The sequence below is a fragment of the Copidosoma floridanum genome, unplaced genomic scaffold (assembly GCF_036245765.1).
Source record: "Copidosoma floridanum isolate Cflo_tuat_1 unplaced genomic scaffold, Cflo_Japanese_pri ptg000007l, whole genome shotgun sequence".
Taxonomy (NCBI): Eukaryota; Metazoa; Arthropoda; class Insecta; order Hymenoptera; family Encyrtidae; genus Copidosoma; species Copidosoma floridanum.
Window position 1 is genome coordinate 14525397 of NW_028321884.1, and position 16643 is coordinate 14542039.

Consider the following 16643-nt stretch of genomic DNA (forward strand, 5'->3'; position numbering starts at 1 on the left):
ACTTATTGGGTAAAAAAAATAATTTTAATTTTAATTTTAATTTTCAAGTTATAGAGATTGAAAGGGTGATAGTTAGATAAAAAGCCCAGTCTAAGGGGTCAAGGGACTCGTGGGTCCAATTTCCGATGCAATTAATGCACACTTGATTTTGTCACAGCTGTGTTCAACGAGAAAAATATCCTTGTAAAACAAAGACTTGGCTCCGCGAGCTGTTTATGAATGGCATACCTTACTGTATAAATAAATTAAACTCTGTACAAAAATGTAATGGTGATAATTTTATGCGTGAAAAACGATTATATAAAATATATTTAACGATGATCTCTGTATATGAATACGGTGGATTTGTAATCTAAAAAGTCCCTTATGCGTGCAAAGGTATACATTATACCAATTCACAATAAAGTGTATGAATAAATAAACCACTCAAGTTAGTGTTTATGTAGTAGATAAATAAATCGACACTTTGTGTTATCTGCAATAAAAATCTTTACTGGAGGAAATTACATTGAAATACTATGCTATCAAGCAATACGATTATTGTAATCATAACTTGTTGTAAAATGAATACCTACAACATTCAATTCAATTCATCAACAAAAAAGGTATGTCAAATTTCAACATGAGTTGACATAAAAGTTATTGAAAATAGTCTGAATCGATAGCAGTCGGTAAAAATAGTATCTCTTAGATTACTTTTGGATCAAATTTAAAATTTGTTAAACACAAACAACGATTATTCACCTATGATTACGTTTTTTTCTCTAGTAAAAATATAAGGCAGTCCAGTTAAGCAGTGATGCTTTGGAATACCAGTGGCATACTATATTTAAAAATATATTATTAATAATTAATTTAATTTCATACAATTAAATTACATTACAAATTTATAAAAATTTCACTGTTTTAGTGAAACAGTTAATCTAAAAAACTATTTCAAAAATAATTATAGAACAAACACGTTTTTTTTTTTGTAATGAACTATTTTAAATAAAGACACTATACTTTTGAGTTGTAATTTTAATGTATATTCTTAGTTGAAAGAAAAATAAAGTGTATGATACAATCTCCTTATGTATGAATAACTTATACTACGTGTACTAATAATTTACATTCAACACTTAGCACAAGATCTATATTTACAAATTTCATTTAAAAAAATACTTTTTGTACAGTTAACAAGCATAATCACTTTTTTAAGTTTTCTCAAAATATAACGAACAAGTTTTTCTTATCATTAAAGTTAATCGTTAAAGAAATCAGCGGCTCTTTGCCTCTGAGGTAATTTCAGTAGGTTGTCAGTCAATATAGGCATTTGTGGTTTCAAGCCAATATCATTCCCACCAATTTTCATACAAGATGTACCAGACCTCGGCGTGTTAGGCGTCCTGACTCCCAACAAAGGTGTTCTCACGGATGGTGATCTGTTTGGTGATGGGCTGACGGTTACTCGTAGCTTCTGTGTCGCGAATCTTCTTGCAGCTGGTGACATAGTATTCAAGCGATCAATTGTTGATCTTGGCGATGGTGAAGGCCTGTAACAGATAAGGAATCATAAATATATTTTTACAGAATGATGATTAAGTAATGTTTTTAATGTAAAAATCAAACCTATATAACAATGAATGATAAACCATGTACAAATAAATATAATTGAGAGTTAAAGTTTAAATTTTAACGTTTCAGTAACTTAACATACATTAATACATTTGGTTCTACTTTTATTCTCTAAGTGTGTAAAAATTCATAAGAAAACATCAAGAAGAATCAATATGATATTATAACTGATAACAATTAGTTAAGCATGTAACTTACGTTGCCAGAGATCTCCTTGCAGCATTCAAAGCTTTCATTTTTTTGTCTCGATTTCTTTCTCCAGCTTTTTCTGCCAATTGCAGAGCAATTTTTTCTCTTTTGGGCGGTTCTGCCATTCTAAAAGAAGGACCTTGACTCACATGCACCACAGGAGTATCACCACCATCCAGTCTAAATGGAGTTCCATCAATGAAACCCCAAGTCATGATAGGACTACCTAATATATCCTCGGGCATGGGACTAGGCATTGGACTCGGACTCAGACTTGGTGTTGCCACAAAAGTATACCCATTTACGTTTGGCGTCTCATTTTTTAGTATTTCCTTGCCATCTATGCCTATCTTTCCATCATTCGTCTTGGACTGTATCTTTGCTAGTTCACTGATGGTTTCCTTATTCTGCTGCTCGTTGAAAGGATTAATTTTCAACCTTGTATTAGAATGCACAACCTCCTGCCTCCTCTTGGCAAATTCGATTTTCTCCTCCGAAGTCAACTCGACTCCATCGGGTATATACATTATGTAGTTCTTATTTTTGTAACTCCAAGTGTCTATGGCAAATGGCCTCTTTGCACTCCCATTTTCGATAGCCAAAAGCTTACTGTTCTCTATAGCGAGCTGTGGCTCCGACTCTGGCTTGTAGAGCCAAGCATACTTGAGCCTGTGTTTCTTGTCACTTTCCACCAATATGTCCTCGAAGCTAGCGTTGTCCTCGCTGGTATTGTTGCTCAAAAACTCATCGAGCCCAACCTTCCTTTCCTCGCTCTTGTCCTGCTTGGCTTCACTCGCAGCATCGGCAGCCACAGATTCTTCGTCCTCTTCCACGTTTCCTTTACTGACGGGAGTCTCGAACGTCGCAGGACTGGGCAGCCTCTCGGGTCGCGGTCGCCCAAAGCTGTACTTCTCGTACAGCTGTCTCATCTTCTTGATGTCATTGTGCTCCTGAGCCTCGATGTACTCGGTCTGCGCCTTGAGCTTCTCCAAGTCGGGGAAAAAGTCCCTCTGTATGATCTCGCCCACCTTCTCGATGTAGCTCTCCTCGTCGAGGACCCTGGCTCTGCTCCTCTTCGCTGGAGCCGTTGGCACTTTGAACGTCACCTGGTCCTTCAGGCTTTTGGCCGTCTCCAGGGCCACTGATCCTGGCGAGCTCATCGACGGCGAGCTCAACGTCAACGGGGAAAACATGGTTTTTCGTTGCTGTTTCTAAAGATAGTCCCAATATTGCAGAAGCTGGGCAATGTCACGACGTTCGAGCTGGAGGAAGTTTTGTACGCGACATTGCACGGGTATAGGTAGCTATGGTTGCCACTCACGCTTCAATCGATCATTTTTTTAATACAGGAGCCACAGTACGTAGTAAAAACTGTTGAATAAACTTGAGAATCGACAAAAACGAATTTTTCTGGAAACGTCAACTTAACCTTGCGCTGTTCTATGGTGACATTAGATGATGAGTCGTTTAGGGGGCTACTACAATCTGCTGCAGACCCAAAGCGTACGTCGACTGCTTGGCCAATCAGTAAATATCAAGCTGTGTTCACAACTTTGAGCGCGAAATTTGAAAACTCAAGAAATTCGGAATTTCAGATAAACTCGTTTTATTACCAACACTCAAATTTTGCAGAAAAGATTACTGATGATTAGAACGCCTACGATAATGGAAAATCGTTAAGTGGACTAAAAATTTAAAAAAAATTTACTTTATAGCTCATTCATTTGAATTTACTTTTTGTGTTTTTTGAGGAGTTCTAAAAGTTTATGTTACCGAGTAGTGAGGCAAAATTAAAAAAAAAAATGTTTGTTTAATCATATCATTAATATAAAATGTTATGAAAATATTTTTTGATGAGTGTCCCGAAGAGATGACGTAGAATACAAATTTTCAGAGTATATTGTGAAGAGTAGGAGAAAATAGATGTATTTTGTAAATTTTTAAATTTTTAGTACGAATTTCAGTTTTACACTACTCTGTTTTTTAGAATATTTATGCAAGATTTATTTCATCCAGATCTATAACATAGTGTATCTATTTCTGTCAAGTCTACATTTATATAATCAAAATTTTTTATTTGAGACTTGCAAAATTATCGAGTGTAAGAAGTTCTAAGAAACAAGTGATATGTAGTAAGGAGGTTATATTATAATATAAAGCTGATGAATCCATTTTTTTATAAATTTATTATTGATATGTTTATTTTTCAAAAGATGTTACTATACGTCATGTAGCCTTTTATTACAAATTACAATGCACTAAGTTACCAATTAGTAAAAAAACGAGAAACAAATTAGAAAATAAGAAATGAACCGTTTTCCTATACCTGCCTGTATCCGTAAATTATTTTTAGTTCATATACATTTTTTAAAGGGATTTTTAAATTTTTTACCGTTGTGATACAACCCCCTTAATTTCCACATTATATATTTATTTTTTTCAATTTTGCTTTCCAACTCTATGACACGAGCTGTTTCTGGGCTTCTAATCACTTATTAGAAATCCTTTTTTTTCCATAAAATCCCGATTCTTATCTGGAGCTGAACTATCGTTCAATTTGTTTTTTATATATTTGTTGTGTATCATTAATTAATTTTTCTCTTGTTTCAACCAAGTATCTCAAATGTTTTTCTATTTTAGTATTACTATGTAGTAAAATGGTAAAGAAAATATTTTTCTTGCGATTTGTGGATATCGCTAATGAAGAAACTTCAGATTAGTATTTTCTACATTAGATTTTTGTATTAATAAACAAATTTCACCCACATTAGGACTCATCACATTTAATGGACAAGGGGTAGTTACTAGCTCTGCATTTTCTGTTTCATTACTAAAAAGTTAACATTATTTCAAGCTTTGCTGAAATTACGAGCGTAAAACTATCTTGCTACCAAAACAAAGTCACGCACCAACATTCTCGTGCTCACATTATCCATTGGATTGTAAATGTTATTTTAATTATTTTTGAACAATTCTAAAAGCTTCTTTGTAAAGGCAATTTTATGAGTCGCGTGGAGAGCTACTTTTCTTGGTATAAGCAACTCTCAGAAAAAAATATATTGATAATATTCACAGAAAAGTTATGTTAGAGTAGAAAAAATTAGCTTTCAACATCATTAGAATATTATAAATTTTTCAACATTTGAACATATACTAAAACAGCTACAGCTATATTAGGTGTCAACGTTTCAAGGTAGAGAGCTCCAACCAGCTCGAATTAAAGTTGCAGTCGGAACCTTATATTTTAATAGTTCTATAAGTATAACGCATAAGTGTTGATTTAAAAAATTGGTAAACCATTTTTTCCCACTATTTAATCTGTATTGGTTTAATCCAAAAGCTAGAATTTTTGCAACATTCTTTACTCGTGTACAACTACCACTTTTTTTTTTTACACTCGTACGAATTCTTACAATTAAAATTAGTTAACGTAATTTTAATGACCTAGAGTTAGTCATGACTTTTTGTTGTTTCAACACTTAAAATTTCAAAGCGTAAGAATGTTGTAATAATCTGTTACGTAGCCGAGAACTTCTGTTATAAACAGCAGAAAAAAAATTTCTACTCCGACTGGGTGGAAATAAAATCTAATTATTAATCTCTAAGTATTTGGAAATGTCAACTAAATTTCCTGTCAAGTACACATTTTAACAATATTTAAAGAGATTGGTGGCCTCTAGCCATTCACAATACGTACAAATTAATGATCAATCAGCAATTTTTTTACATAGTATATTGTCTGTAATATACTGAAATACTTTCAACTTATATTGAAGAATAGAAACTAATTTTTTTTAACATTTGTAAAATTTGTGGTCTCCAAAAGCTTAAAAATAATAAATATATTCATAAAAATTCATCAATAAAATGATTTGCCTCATCCATTTTCAAAAAAATGGCATTTAACGTGACAAATCCCTACCAAAACTTAGATGAAACCATATACATGCAGGGTGTTTTTAAATCTTCCTTACAATATTTTCGTCACGGAATATTTAAAAATATCATCACTGGTAAAATTGTAAGCACAAAAAATGCAAGACCGTTTAATCAAAACGTCTTCTAATAATTTTTTTCGCAATAGCGTGCGGAAAATAAGTGTTTTCCGCACTATTTCTCGTGTCGAAAATCGATTTTCCCGCATAGTGTACGGAAAAAGTGTGTGGAAAAGTATATTACGCACCTAGTGTGCGAAGTTAAGAATGTCTTGGATTTCACGTGAATAAACGCCCGAGGCGAAGCCGAGTTTAGTTTTGTTTTAATGCAAATTGACTATTTTTAAATGTTTTTACAAAAAATGTATTCGTTTTAATAGAAATAAAAGTACCATAATAATACGTATTTGATGATCCTGACAGTTGGAACCTTTTTTTTCTTCGTATTACACTTGTACTTTTATTCCAAGTTGCTACATCAAATCTGCATCCTCGAGAAAAAGTTCGAGACGATAGCTTTTGACTTATTTGTCTCCGTATTCATTTTCAATACGGATTTCTTTATTTCCTTTAGTAGTTTCAAGATAGAAATATGTCATGTAAGTTGAATAAGTATTATTATTATTTTTTTTTAAGCTTGGAAAAAAATTTTCGTGAAAATCAAAGGAACAAAATGGGAGGCTCGCGACGCAACGTAAAAAGAACAAGCATTCATAAAAGAAAGACCGCGACAGAGGGAGCGAGAAAGAGACAAAAGTAAGGCATTACCAAGTACCAGTTGGTATAGAGAAAACAGCTTGGAGGCTATAACGAAGAGCCCAAGAAAGATGAGAAGAAAACTGGGGAGAAAAGGGTGGGGTCAAAGAGGTGTGTCTATAGAAGCGTGCGAGCGACGACAGACGTAATGAGGAATTCAGCGATGAGATAAGATGGGCCTGCCGACTGTGTTCCGTTTGAATTTTCTTTTGATTTTCATTTCATACTTGCAAAGTCAAACTTTTACTTGCGAAGTTAAAAGTCGATTGGATGTGCTTTCATGCATTTTTGGCAGTGTGAAAATAAGAATTTCTGGCTTATTTGCAGTTAATATAGGGTTTTCGTCTTGGTAAATGATGATATGTCTATTATTACGTGTATGGCTCAAAAAGCAGTGGATCTGAGAAAATAGTTTATTTTTTCAAAGCTGTTGAGAATGTTGTTATAGGACGTGATTATAGACTATGATTATTTTATAGAAAAAAATTTTGGTTCTTTTGATAAAATTGTTTTCATGTATGTATAACTTAATCGGACAAGTAAACTGTTTTTATGAAATAAAATGATAAATATTACCATGCAAATAAATTTTTTTTAAGAGAATGTTATTTCTAAGAGTTTCTATTAAAGAATATCAAAAAACAAAAAAACAAAATTTTGAAATTGATCAAATTGAAAAAAATAGTGAATCAAATCGAAATTTTATTATTAACCGTAAATTTACACTGGTAGAAAAATATTAAATTGTAACAACATTTTCACAGACAAGTCACATTAATTTAAATAATTTAAAACTTGAAATATTTAGGACAAAAGAAGTTGTAAACGTCATGTATGTTTTTATTAAATTCTATAAAAATCTTATTAATTGTAATAAATCAGTTGATAAAAGTTTCTTACCGCTGTATGGCAACAAAAAGATAAATAAAAGTATTAAAATTCGAATATTTATTTTAAATATTTACAAATTCTAGCCGTACTTTTATGTAAAAATAAATGAAAATTCATTGGTGAGAATGTAAAATCTGATTTGTATCACAAGGTTTTATACAAAAATTACTAAAGTAAGGGTATACTTCTCAGCAACATACAAATTTAGAAAAACCTACAAAATCAAATAATAGTGAATATATCAACTTTCTGACTCAAAATAAAATATCAACACTAAATTTAGATTATTTATAACCACAATTGATAAATTGCCTTCATACAATATCAATATTCATACACCATTATGTACAATTTTTTTCGTTATCTCAAGATAGTACATTAAAAAATAAAAATATAACGATTCCGATACTCATTATGGATATTCATACACCTTATTTTTATTATTAAGTAAAAATCAAAAACAATTTTTCTGCAAATGTATAAAATTTTATTCATGAAGCTAAAAGAAAGACAAATGTTTTTGAAAAGTATTTAATAGTTACTTATTCAAATTAAATTATTATTGCTCAAAAAAGTATTGAAATTTTTAAAGACTTGTAGAATGAATTATCATTTACACAGAATTTTTGAATTTAAAAGATATTTAAGAAACACTGGTACCTTAAGTTTTATAATTTAGTTGCTTAAAATAATTTAATATTACAACATTTATTATTATAATTTAAAACAAATTTTATAATTTTGTAACTGAAATTTTAATAAGACACAAAAAATTTTTAATACTCAATTTATTAAATTTCAGTAAATGTATAAAGTTTCAAACAACTCATTTCATTAAATTTAATAAGTACTGTTTAGATACATTTTAAACAAAAATATCATAACTCATATGCCTTTTTTATGCAATTTCTATTCTTTATATTGATTTTAAAATTCAAACTTATACTTTTTGAAAATATCAATGTATTGAATTTCAACAATTAACCGTAAAAATGTGAATAATTTTTTATTAAAATAAGAGATAAACATTTTTTAAACATTGCACATTTTTTAATATAATAATTTCTATTAAAAAATATTTAAATACAAGAATAATCATAAGAACGATTAATATTTAAGCTGATAACTTATATAAATGACGTCTTAGAATCACGCTACTTTTTGTTGTACTGTTTACTTAAATGATCTCTATAGATATCTGTTCCATAGAAACAGTAGAAAACCAAATTTATTTAATAAAATGTTGATGATACTTGTCCTTATTACCTCATATTATTTTAATGTACAAGGCACTAATAATATCGGTGAAATTCGAATGAAGGGTGCAACATGAAATATTACATTGTACAAAAAATTCGTATTTGGCTATCCACGTGTAACATATGTTTTGAACTTGTAAGTTCCATGAAAATAATAAGTTTGTAAAAATGACTTTTTTAATTTGTTTATCTTAATCTCATCTTTATTAAAAATACTTATGTGGTGCCTTGATACTGTTTTAATTTTCAATACAACACAGAAGATAATATCGACATACATAAGTCCTGTGCTCACTGAATACTTCTAAAGCAATAATAGACCTGCAACAAAATAAAGACACATATAGAAAAAGAAAACCAAAGAAGCCATTTGAAGAAAAACAAAAAAAAAAAAAAAACAGCGTGGAAGGAAGACGTCCATCGTCGTGGGTAGAGTCGTTCGCAAGAGGAAAAAGAACGATTCCCGTGAAGACAGACGATGACCGAATACGAAAGCTGCATCGCTCGAATGCCTGTAAAAACGTGTGGATGTATACGGATGTAGGGTTATAAGCATTGAAAAAAGGGGAAAGAAGGGTAGGAAAAGCAGGAAATAATTTAGGATTTTTTCGTTGCTTGGAGATGTGATAGCCAGCCCTATGATCAATCCAAGCTTATTATAGGCTTTTTTTTCTCACTTTGGCTTTCCAGCAAAGTTTGCTTATTTGCCAGAACTGAATGTAGAGGCTTCTTTGATGGTTGAGGGTTCATCTGACGACTGTTTGTGTTGCTTTTGTTGGTGAAAGGATTTTGAACTTAGTTCCGAATTTCCAGTTCATAGTTTTCTGATGAAAGTTTTTTTTTGGAGCTACTTTTTTATTGGTTCTAACAATCATGTCAGGAAAATTCTATATGGTTACTATTATTCTTAACAATTATCAATACTTTTTTTTCCAATGCTACGTTCACTAAATTACCTTCATTGTATTACTGCTCATTAACTTCAAAGATTTCAAGCGATTACATTATAGTTTTAACAATAAAAAATGACAGGGTAAACTTTTTTTAACTTGTTTGCATGAACCAAAAACATGTATCTAAAGTCCTTTCTTTCACTATTTGCAGTATGTTTTTTCGTACGCTACTGAGTTACTAAGTCGAACTTTTTCATACTAGAAAATAAATTTTGCAGAGTCCATAAGAGTTTTGTTGATTCAATCGTGTGAATTCTACTAGTAATATTCCGTATATTCGAAACAATGTTTAATGGAAATAGGAGAATGTCTAAACAAAAAACTATAATACATAATCATACTTAATAAGATTAGTTTTATTAGATTATGCTGTAAAATCATTACAATTAAATATTTGTATTGTGTTAATCTAGTCCAAACTATTAAATATTTTTATTTTGTTCAATTTTATTTCTAACAAGGATTGATATGTATATCGATAATTTGACAACTTCAAATTGGTATAAGATGTATGAATGGGTCTTAAAAATAAATTTTTTTTTGTTTCAGGGCATCGTACAAAAAATTATTAGTTAAAAAATGCAAAACCTATTATGCTATGCATTTTTTTTACAAGATTTCATATGCAAACTAATTGAGTCTTATTTTAGTTTATTGAAAATAACAAATTTTTTTCTAAGCTACAATCAAAAAATCACGAATTTTTTCGTGTGTTAAATTACTAAGGTCAAACCTAAAGTCCAATTTAATTTGTCAATAAAATTTACTGGTGTCATAAAAAAGAAGTACGTAACTACGCAGTAAGCATTTTAATATTTTAAATACACATGGCATTCTTGAGGGTCACGATTTAGAGACTACAAAAAAATTTTTTTTATCTTTGCCATTCGTGGTTTAGGTAATCTTTATTAAACCTCAGTAAGTCGTATACGTTGGGATGCAAATAAAATTTAGTTATCTGTACATGACAATATGTTATGTAAAGACCTATAAGTAGATTAGTCCAATTCACAATAGTCCATGTGGATAAAGTTTTCATTGAACCTTCAAACTGAGTTGTTTTTGCTGAATTAAGAATTCACAAAGTTTTTACGAAAAGGCAAGTCGTTGAGTTTCAGTAATTTTGTACTAAAATTACAGCTATTTATTAATTGTGTTAAAAAGGCATATTTATCTGCCATTTTCGTTCCAATGTTAGTTAAATCCTACTTTGTAATGCAGAATAATCTAGAAGGTCCTCTATTTAGTTTCTTAACACAACCACTTTGTACCACAAATATATTAAAACTTAAAAAATACTTTTTTGCCTCTATTATCACATAAATTAATAAAATTATGCAGCTCATTATTTGAATTTAGAAACTTGAAGTGTTATTATTTTCTTACGGAACGTTGTTATCATCATATAATTATTTAACTACGTAATAAATTTATTAAAAATTTTGAACACGAAAAAAATTTACAAAAACTTTTATTACGTTGCTGAAAGAATCAATAAAGTAGTTAAATAATTAAAATTAAAAGACTCCATGATATCAGGAAATTTTTTAAAGTTACTTAAAGGATTAAACCACCGTAATAAACTTATGGAAGGATTTATTATTGTAATAACAAAAAAATGATGTTAAAAAATTAAATCGACTCGTTGTTGCTACCTCAGGAATGTTGATTGTTTTTTTACTTTTGGAAACCATATTTTTATACCACGCTAGACAGTAATTTTTATTCTGCAAACAGTGAAAGCAATTGCACTTACGATAAAAAATTTGTATAGTCAATTAAATAAAACTTTGCATGGTAAACTTCATTAATTAAACAGTAATAACTATCGGTTTTTCCAAAGAACCATCTTCGATGCAATTTTATAATTCAAAAAGGTTTTTTTCAGTTCACACATTTTTGAAGCTAGAAAAAACATGTTTCAATTTTATTTTTTTAAATATAAGAAATACTTTTTTGATTTTATTCAAAATGTAATAATTATTTTTAAATAGAAAAAAATTTTTTTAATATATATCGATGGTGCAAAATTTTTGTTTTTTTTTTGTAAAACGAAATTTCCATCAATTTCATCATGCGACAATTCTTAAAACGACGGGATTCTCAGATAGTAGGATTTCAATTAATGATTGCTTTCGACAGGTATAAGAATACAAAGTCAAAAAGCCCGGTAACTGCAGTCTGTTCAAGATTCGCCCTCAACAACATGAATAACGCACTAGTAAGTTTAATTAAAAATTGCTTTAAATTTACTATATCCTTATAGCTACTTTGTAAAAAAATAATGTTACAAAATCGAATGTTTTTTAAAAAATCACGGATTTGGAGAAAGTTTGAAATATTTTTTAAAAATCAAATTTTTAGTTAAAATTGTACGTCAAATGTATATTGTTAAATGGTTATTAAAAATTGTTAACAGCATGGATAATATCTCTAAATTTTTTAAAACACTTGTTGGCATCACACATTTTTATAAAAAATTGTGACGCATTTTCCACAAGAATATATCATAGTAATACATTGTTTTCCATGAATTAATTTTGGAGAGTAATGTGTTTCGTGGGTTTCTCGATTCGTGAACAAATAATGGCACAGCTCGTGGTTAAGTCACATTATTAGAACTTCTTATCTGTGTGGAAAGGAACGCGTGTCTCTCGCTAATCTCCCGAACTACTTATCTGTCCTTTGCTTCGCTCTTCCTCTCCTATAGCTTCTCTTCTCTATTTCCCTACCTTTTCGGGCCCAGAAGGGGTACACGGACGCATAGCTATATGCTGTACATAACAAATGTTTTTTATTGAAGAATTTCAAAATGCGATGCCTTACTTTAGCCAATCATCTCACGAAATACATAACTTTTTAATCGTTTTTTCATTTATTATTCACGATCTGTAGACTTTTATATATTTTTAAAGTAGGCACGGAAAATTTAGAAAGCAAATACATGAAGTATTGAAATATGTAAAAAAAAATTTCAGGTACTCATAATTTTGGTTTCCATCGGTATTACTGGTAGTCGCAGTCAAGCCAACGATTTCTCCACTGGCTCGTATAGTGAATCTGATTCAAGCAATAAAAATTTTTTCAACAATGGTGGTAATACAAACTCACATGAATTCGCCTTGAACAAAGCTGAGGCAAAAAACGATGCTACAACTGAATCAAAACCTGGAATAAATAACAACAATGGTTTGAATCAAGGTAAAAATTCCATGTCACAACCCAGACGTATGACTAGGGAGGAAGCTAGGCTCCAAGTAGAAAGGGATCTAATGCATATTAATAGAGGGCCAAAAACCAATGTAGAATCCAAGGGATCCGTCAATAATAATGTAAAGTTTGGTGTTGATGGTAAACAACTTTCGAATCAAGATATCCAAACTGGTTTGGGCCTTGATGATCATTTTAAACCATCTGCCAACGGACAGTCGAATCCAGAGTATACTAGACATGGTGACACAGTTAACCATTATAATCCTTCTACAAATCGAGCCAACAATGGCTTGGCAAATGTTATGGGGTCAGGGATGGGCGCACATTTGGGAGCTGATTTTAACTTTCAATCCAGAGCATCTGCTAACGGTAATGGGCGAGTTGGTATCAATGGCAATTACGACGCAAACCAGCTTAGAAGTTTTGGAGTTGACGAGAATTTACATCCACATGCTTACGGAATCAATCGGCACAAAGATGTTTTTGATGCTGGAGAAAGGACCGAACCTCTGGCGAAAAATGGCATGGGAAATGTTATTAGGTCACGGAGGAGCGCAAATTTGGGAGCTGCTTTTAATCTAAGATCCAAAGCATCTGCTTACGGTAATGGGCAAGTTGGCAACAATGGCAATTACATGTCGGATCAGCATAAAAATTTTGGCGTTTACGGAAATTCACATCCATATGCTGATAGATACAAGGGTAATGTTGGTACGGTTGATCAGTATGGTCCTTTGAAAAATACTTGGGACCACGAAATGAATTATGGAAGAACGGTAGGAAAAAGGAACATTCCCTCAGTTGATGGACAGGAACATCAAAAAAGTATTGATGCTGGAGAAAGGACCGAACCTCTGGCGAAAAATGGCATGGGACGTGTTATTTTGTCACCGAGGAGCGTAAATTTTGGAGTTGGTTTTAATTTAAGACCCAGAGCATCTGCTTACGGTAATGGGCAAGTTGGCAACAATGGCAATTACATGTCAAATCTGCATAGTGGCGTTAACGGGAAATCACATCCATATGCTGATGGAACGAATCGATTCATTCGAGGTAATGCTGGTATGGTTGGTCAGCATAGTTTTTTGCAAAATCCATAAACACAAATTAATAGGTACTTAAGCCCAAATTTGAAAGTAGCAGTAGAAAACCCGTATATCACCTCATTAACTGGAAATTATTATATCGAGAATGTATAGATGCTACAAAAATGGCTGATATCCAAGCCAATAATGCTTTTAGGAGTGATATTGGGTTGGCGACCAGTCATTTTAATGTTGAACAAAATGAAGGTGCTGAGAATATTGACCACCGCTTTCATGTTTAAAATGCCATGAGAATATCTGCTAATATTATGTCCTTCAATAAAAAAAAAAAAAACCAATGGAAAGTGACATGAATTCTACAGTAGTAGCTGAAATAGCCGTCGAAAATTGTACAAAAATTGATAATGCACTTGTAAACAACGGAGACGCTATGGGAGGAAGAAATATTGATAATATATTTAAAAATGGTAAATGTATCACATTTTTTACGGGTTCTGTAAGAGTTAATACTTGTGTAACTGATAAAAATATTCAATGAAATAAATAAATAATTGTTCTAAAATACGTAAAGGTTTTAAAATAATAACCTTCTTTATGTTATTGATCAGACTCTCCAAAACATTTATCAAATGAATTATATCATGCCAAGAAATAAAAGAAAGTTCAGTAATAATTTATATTTTTTTTACTTTATGTAACAATATAAGCCCAAAATATTTTCTTAATGTATTACACGCCCTATTATACTCAAGAAGACCTGATAGGACAATGGATATACGGTTCAATGTGTGCATTTCCACCATTTATCTGATAACTGTATGAGGTTTTGTCTAATTGCATATGGTCTATGTAATAAAGTACGATAAGTGTTACTTAAGAAATTTAAATAACATTTTTGTTTCATCCTGATTTATCATAAAATACGTCGAAACAATCAGATAAGTTTTATTCCATTTTATTAAATTTATTAAACTTATGAAAGTTAGATGTACCAGCCAGACTAAAATGTCATTACTACAATCAATCTATACCAGAAATTTCACGTTCAAGATGCAGTTTATGAGTACAATCATTTTTTATGATAACATCGCTCTCTTACGTTATTTAGTTACATTTACGCACGCCGGAAATCTTTTAAGAAACGGTGTATGCGTGGGTATACCTTACGTTTTTGTTGGAGCAAGTATTGTAACCACTAATAAACCGTTTATTTTCGATGTCAATCAAATTTTTCACCTTATATGAGGCTGGTCCGAGTAGACCTCATGGGATATGTGAATACATTTTTTTCACTTTAGTCAACTATTGTCTAATCAAGTTTTAGCTATGAAAGCGAGAGGCAAACTTTGTTATTATTGATTATTTACATTTGGAAATCCTTCACTAAAAGGAAAAATAGTAGTTTTCGTCGGATAAGTGCCATCGTCTCTGGGGCTATTTTGCGGCCCAAGGGACCTGCGAAGCATTTTTGCTATTTTTCCTACCGAGGGCACACCAGCCCCTCCAAAACGCTCGGGGTAGGAAAACAATTCAAAAAAAAACAGAGAACAATAGGCATGAAATAAAGTACTCTCATTTGTATGTTAAATTTTTGTATCCCATGAAATCGTAATATAATGACTAAAATAGTTATAAAATATTTTTCATGCGTTTTTAACAAAACCCCTCAACCGATCGGAAGCTTCCTCTGCGAGTTTGCATTGAAAAAACTATCCAAAACATGGCAAAATTAGATTTAGGGTAAGAACTTTACTTGAGAATTTTTTCCCCAAGTCAGACGCACTTTTCAACAGCATTCATTGTATCAACCGTTACTAATGATAAATCTTGAAGTTTGAATATTTTTTTTGTCGGCATACACACATGGAAAACTAAAAAATGTATTAACTTTAAAGAACATTTTCTGTAAAAAAAAAAAAAATTTTTTTGACCTCATAAAACATTTGCAGCTTACTCTTTGTAGCCATTTTTTTCGGATGAAAGAGTTCGTTGTGCTTTTCACCACCTCGAAGCTATGTATAACGAAATCGGTTCATCAAATGCAAGAGTCCAAGGTGCTTGAACTTTGAAAACAAGAAAAAAAAAAAAAAAAAAAAAAAAAGTAAATAAACAAAAGAAAAGTAACGCACGCCGAAAACAGAGCAAGGGAAAAAAAGAGGTTGAGCAAGAGACGGAAAAAGGGTAAACAGAGCGCGAGAGGTGCGATCTGATGAGCGCAAGAAGACCCGAGAGCCCCAGCTGGTACATCCATCCAGGGAAGAGGAGGCACGTAACGAGAGAAAAACGCGACCGAAGCGGAGCCAGAGAAAGATAATAAAGGAGAGAACGACAGAGGGATTAAAAGTGCGGGAAACAAGAAGGTGGGGGGGGGAGCAATCTGTGCTCCGTGGGAGTGGGAGGAAGGGAGCCCACGAATGGCCCTCGCCGTGGAGGCATGGAAAGCGTAAATCTGTCGTTGCGCCCATATCGCGGAATCGTTTCGGGCTTTTGCTTGCACTTTGAGCCGGGCTCTCCCTCTTTCATGTCAGATTTTTTATTATTCGTTTCACAGGTTTGCATGCGCGAAACGTAGGGCTGGGAACTTTACGTAGTTCCGACGGTGGGTATGCGTGTGCCAGCGCAGAGAAAAATTTTCCAGTCCATATCCAGCCACGTATTAATTAAAATTGAAAAACAATCACCGACGTTTGTAAAATGTTGAATTTTTGTGACAAAAATTTTAGAACAAAATGTTTTTAATGTTGGACAATTAATAAGGTGTCACTAGCTATATTGGAAATTCAT

The 16643-nt window shown here is 31.9% G+C and overlaps 2 protein-coding genes across 2 annotated transcripts; one reads left to right on the forward strand and one right to left on the reverse strand.

Moving 5' to 3' along the window:
• Positions 1-1038: 1038 nt before the first annotated feature.
• LOC106643078 (ess-2 splicing factor homolog) lies at positions 1039-3245 on the reverse strand. The gene is made up of 2 exons (XM_014358054.2): positions 1816-3245; positions 1039-1535 (listed from the first exon to the last, which is right to left on the reverse strand). The coding sequence occupies exons 1-2, from the start codon at positions 2997-2999 to the stop codon at positions 1244-1246; spliced, it is 1476 nt and encodes a 491-aa protein (XP_014213540.2). The 5' UTR covers positions 3000-3245; the 3' UTR covers positions 1039-1243.
• A 7362-nt stretch (positions 3246-10607) lies between these two features.
• LOC106643074 (uncharacterized) lies at positions 10608-14140 on the forward strand. The gene is made up of 4 exons (XM_089589105.1): positions 10608-10699; positions 11743-11821; positions 12579-13880; positions 13928-14140. The coding sequence occupies exons 2-4, from the start codon at positions 11807-11809 to the stop codon at positions 14138-14140; spliced, it is 1530 nt and encodes a 509-aa protein (XP_089445231.1). The 5' UTR covers positions 10608-10699; positions 11743-11806.
• The last annotated feature ends 2503 nt before the right edge of the window (positions 14141-16643 follow it).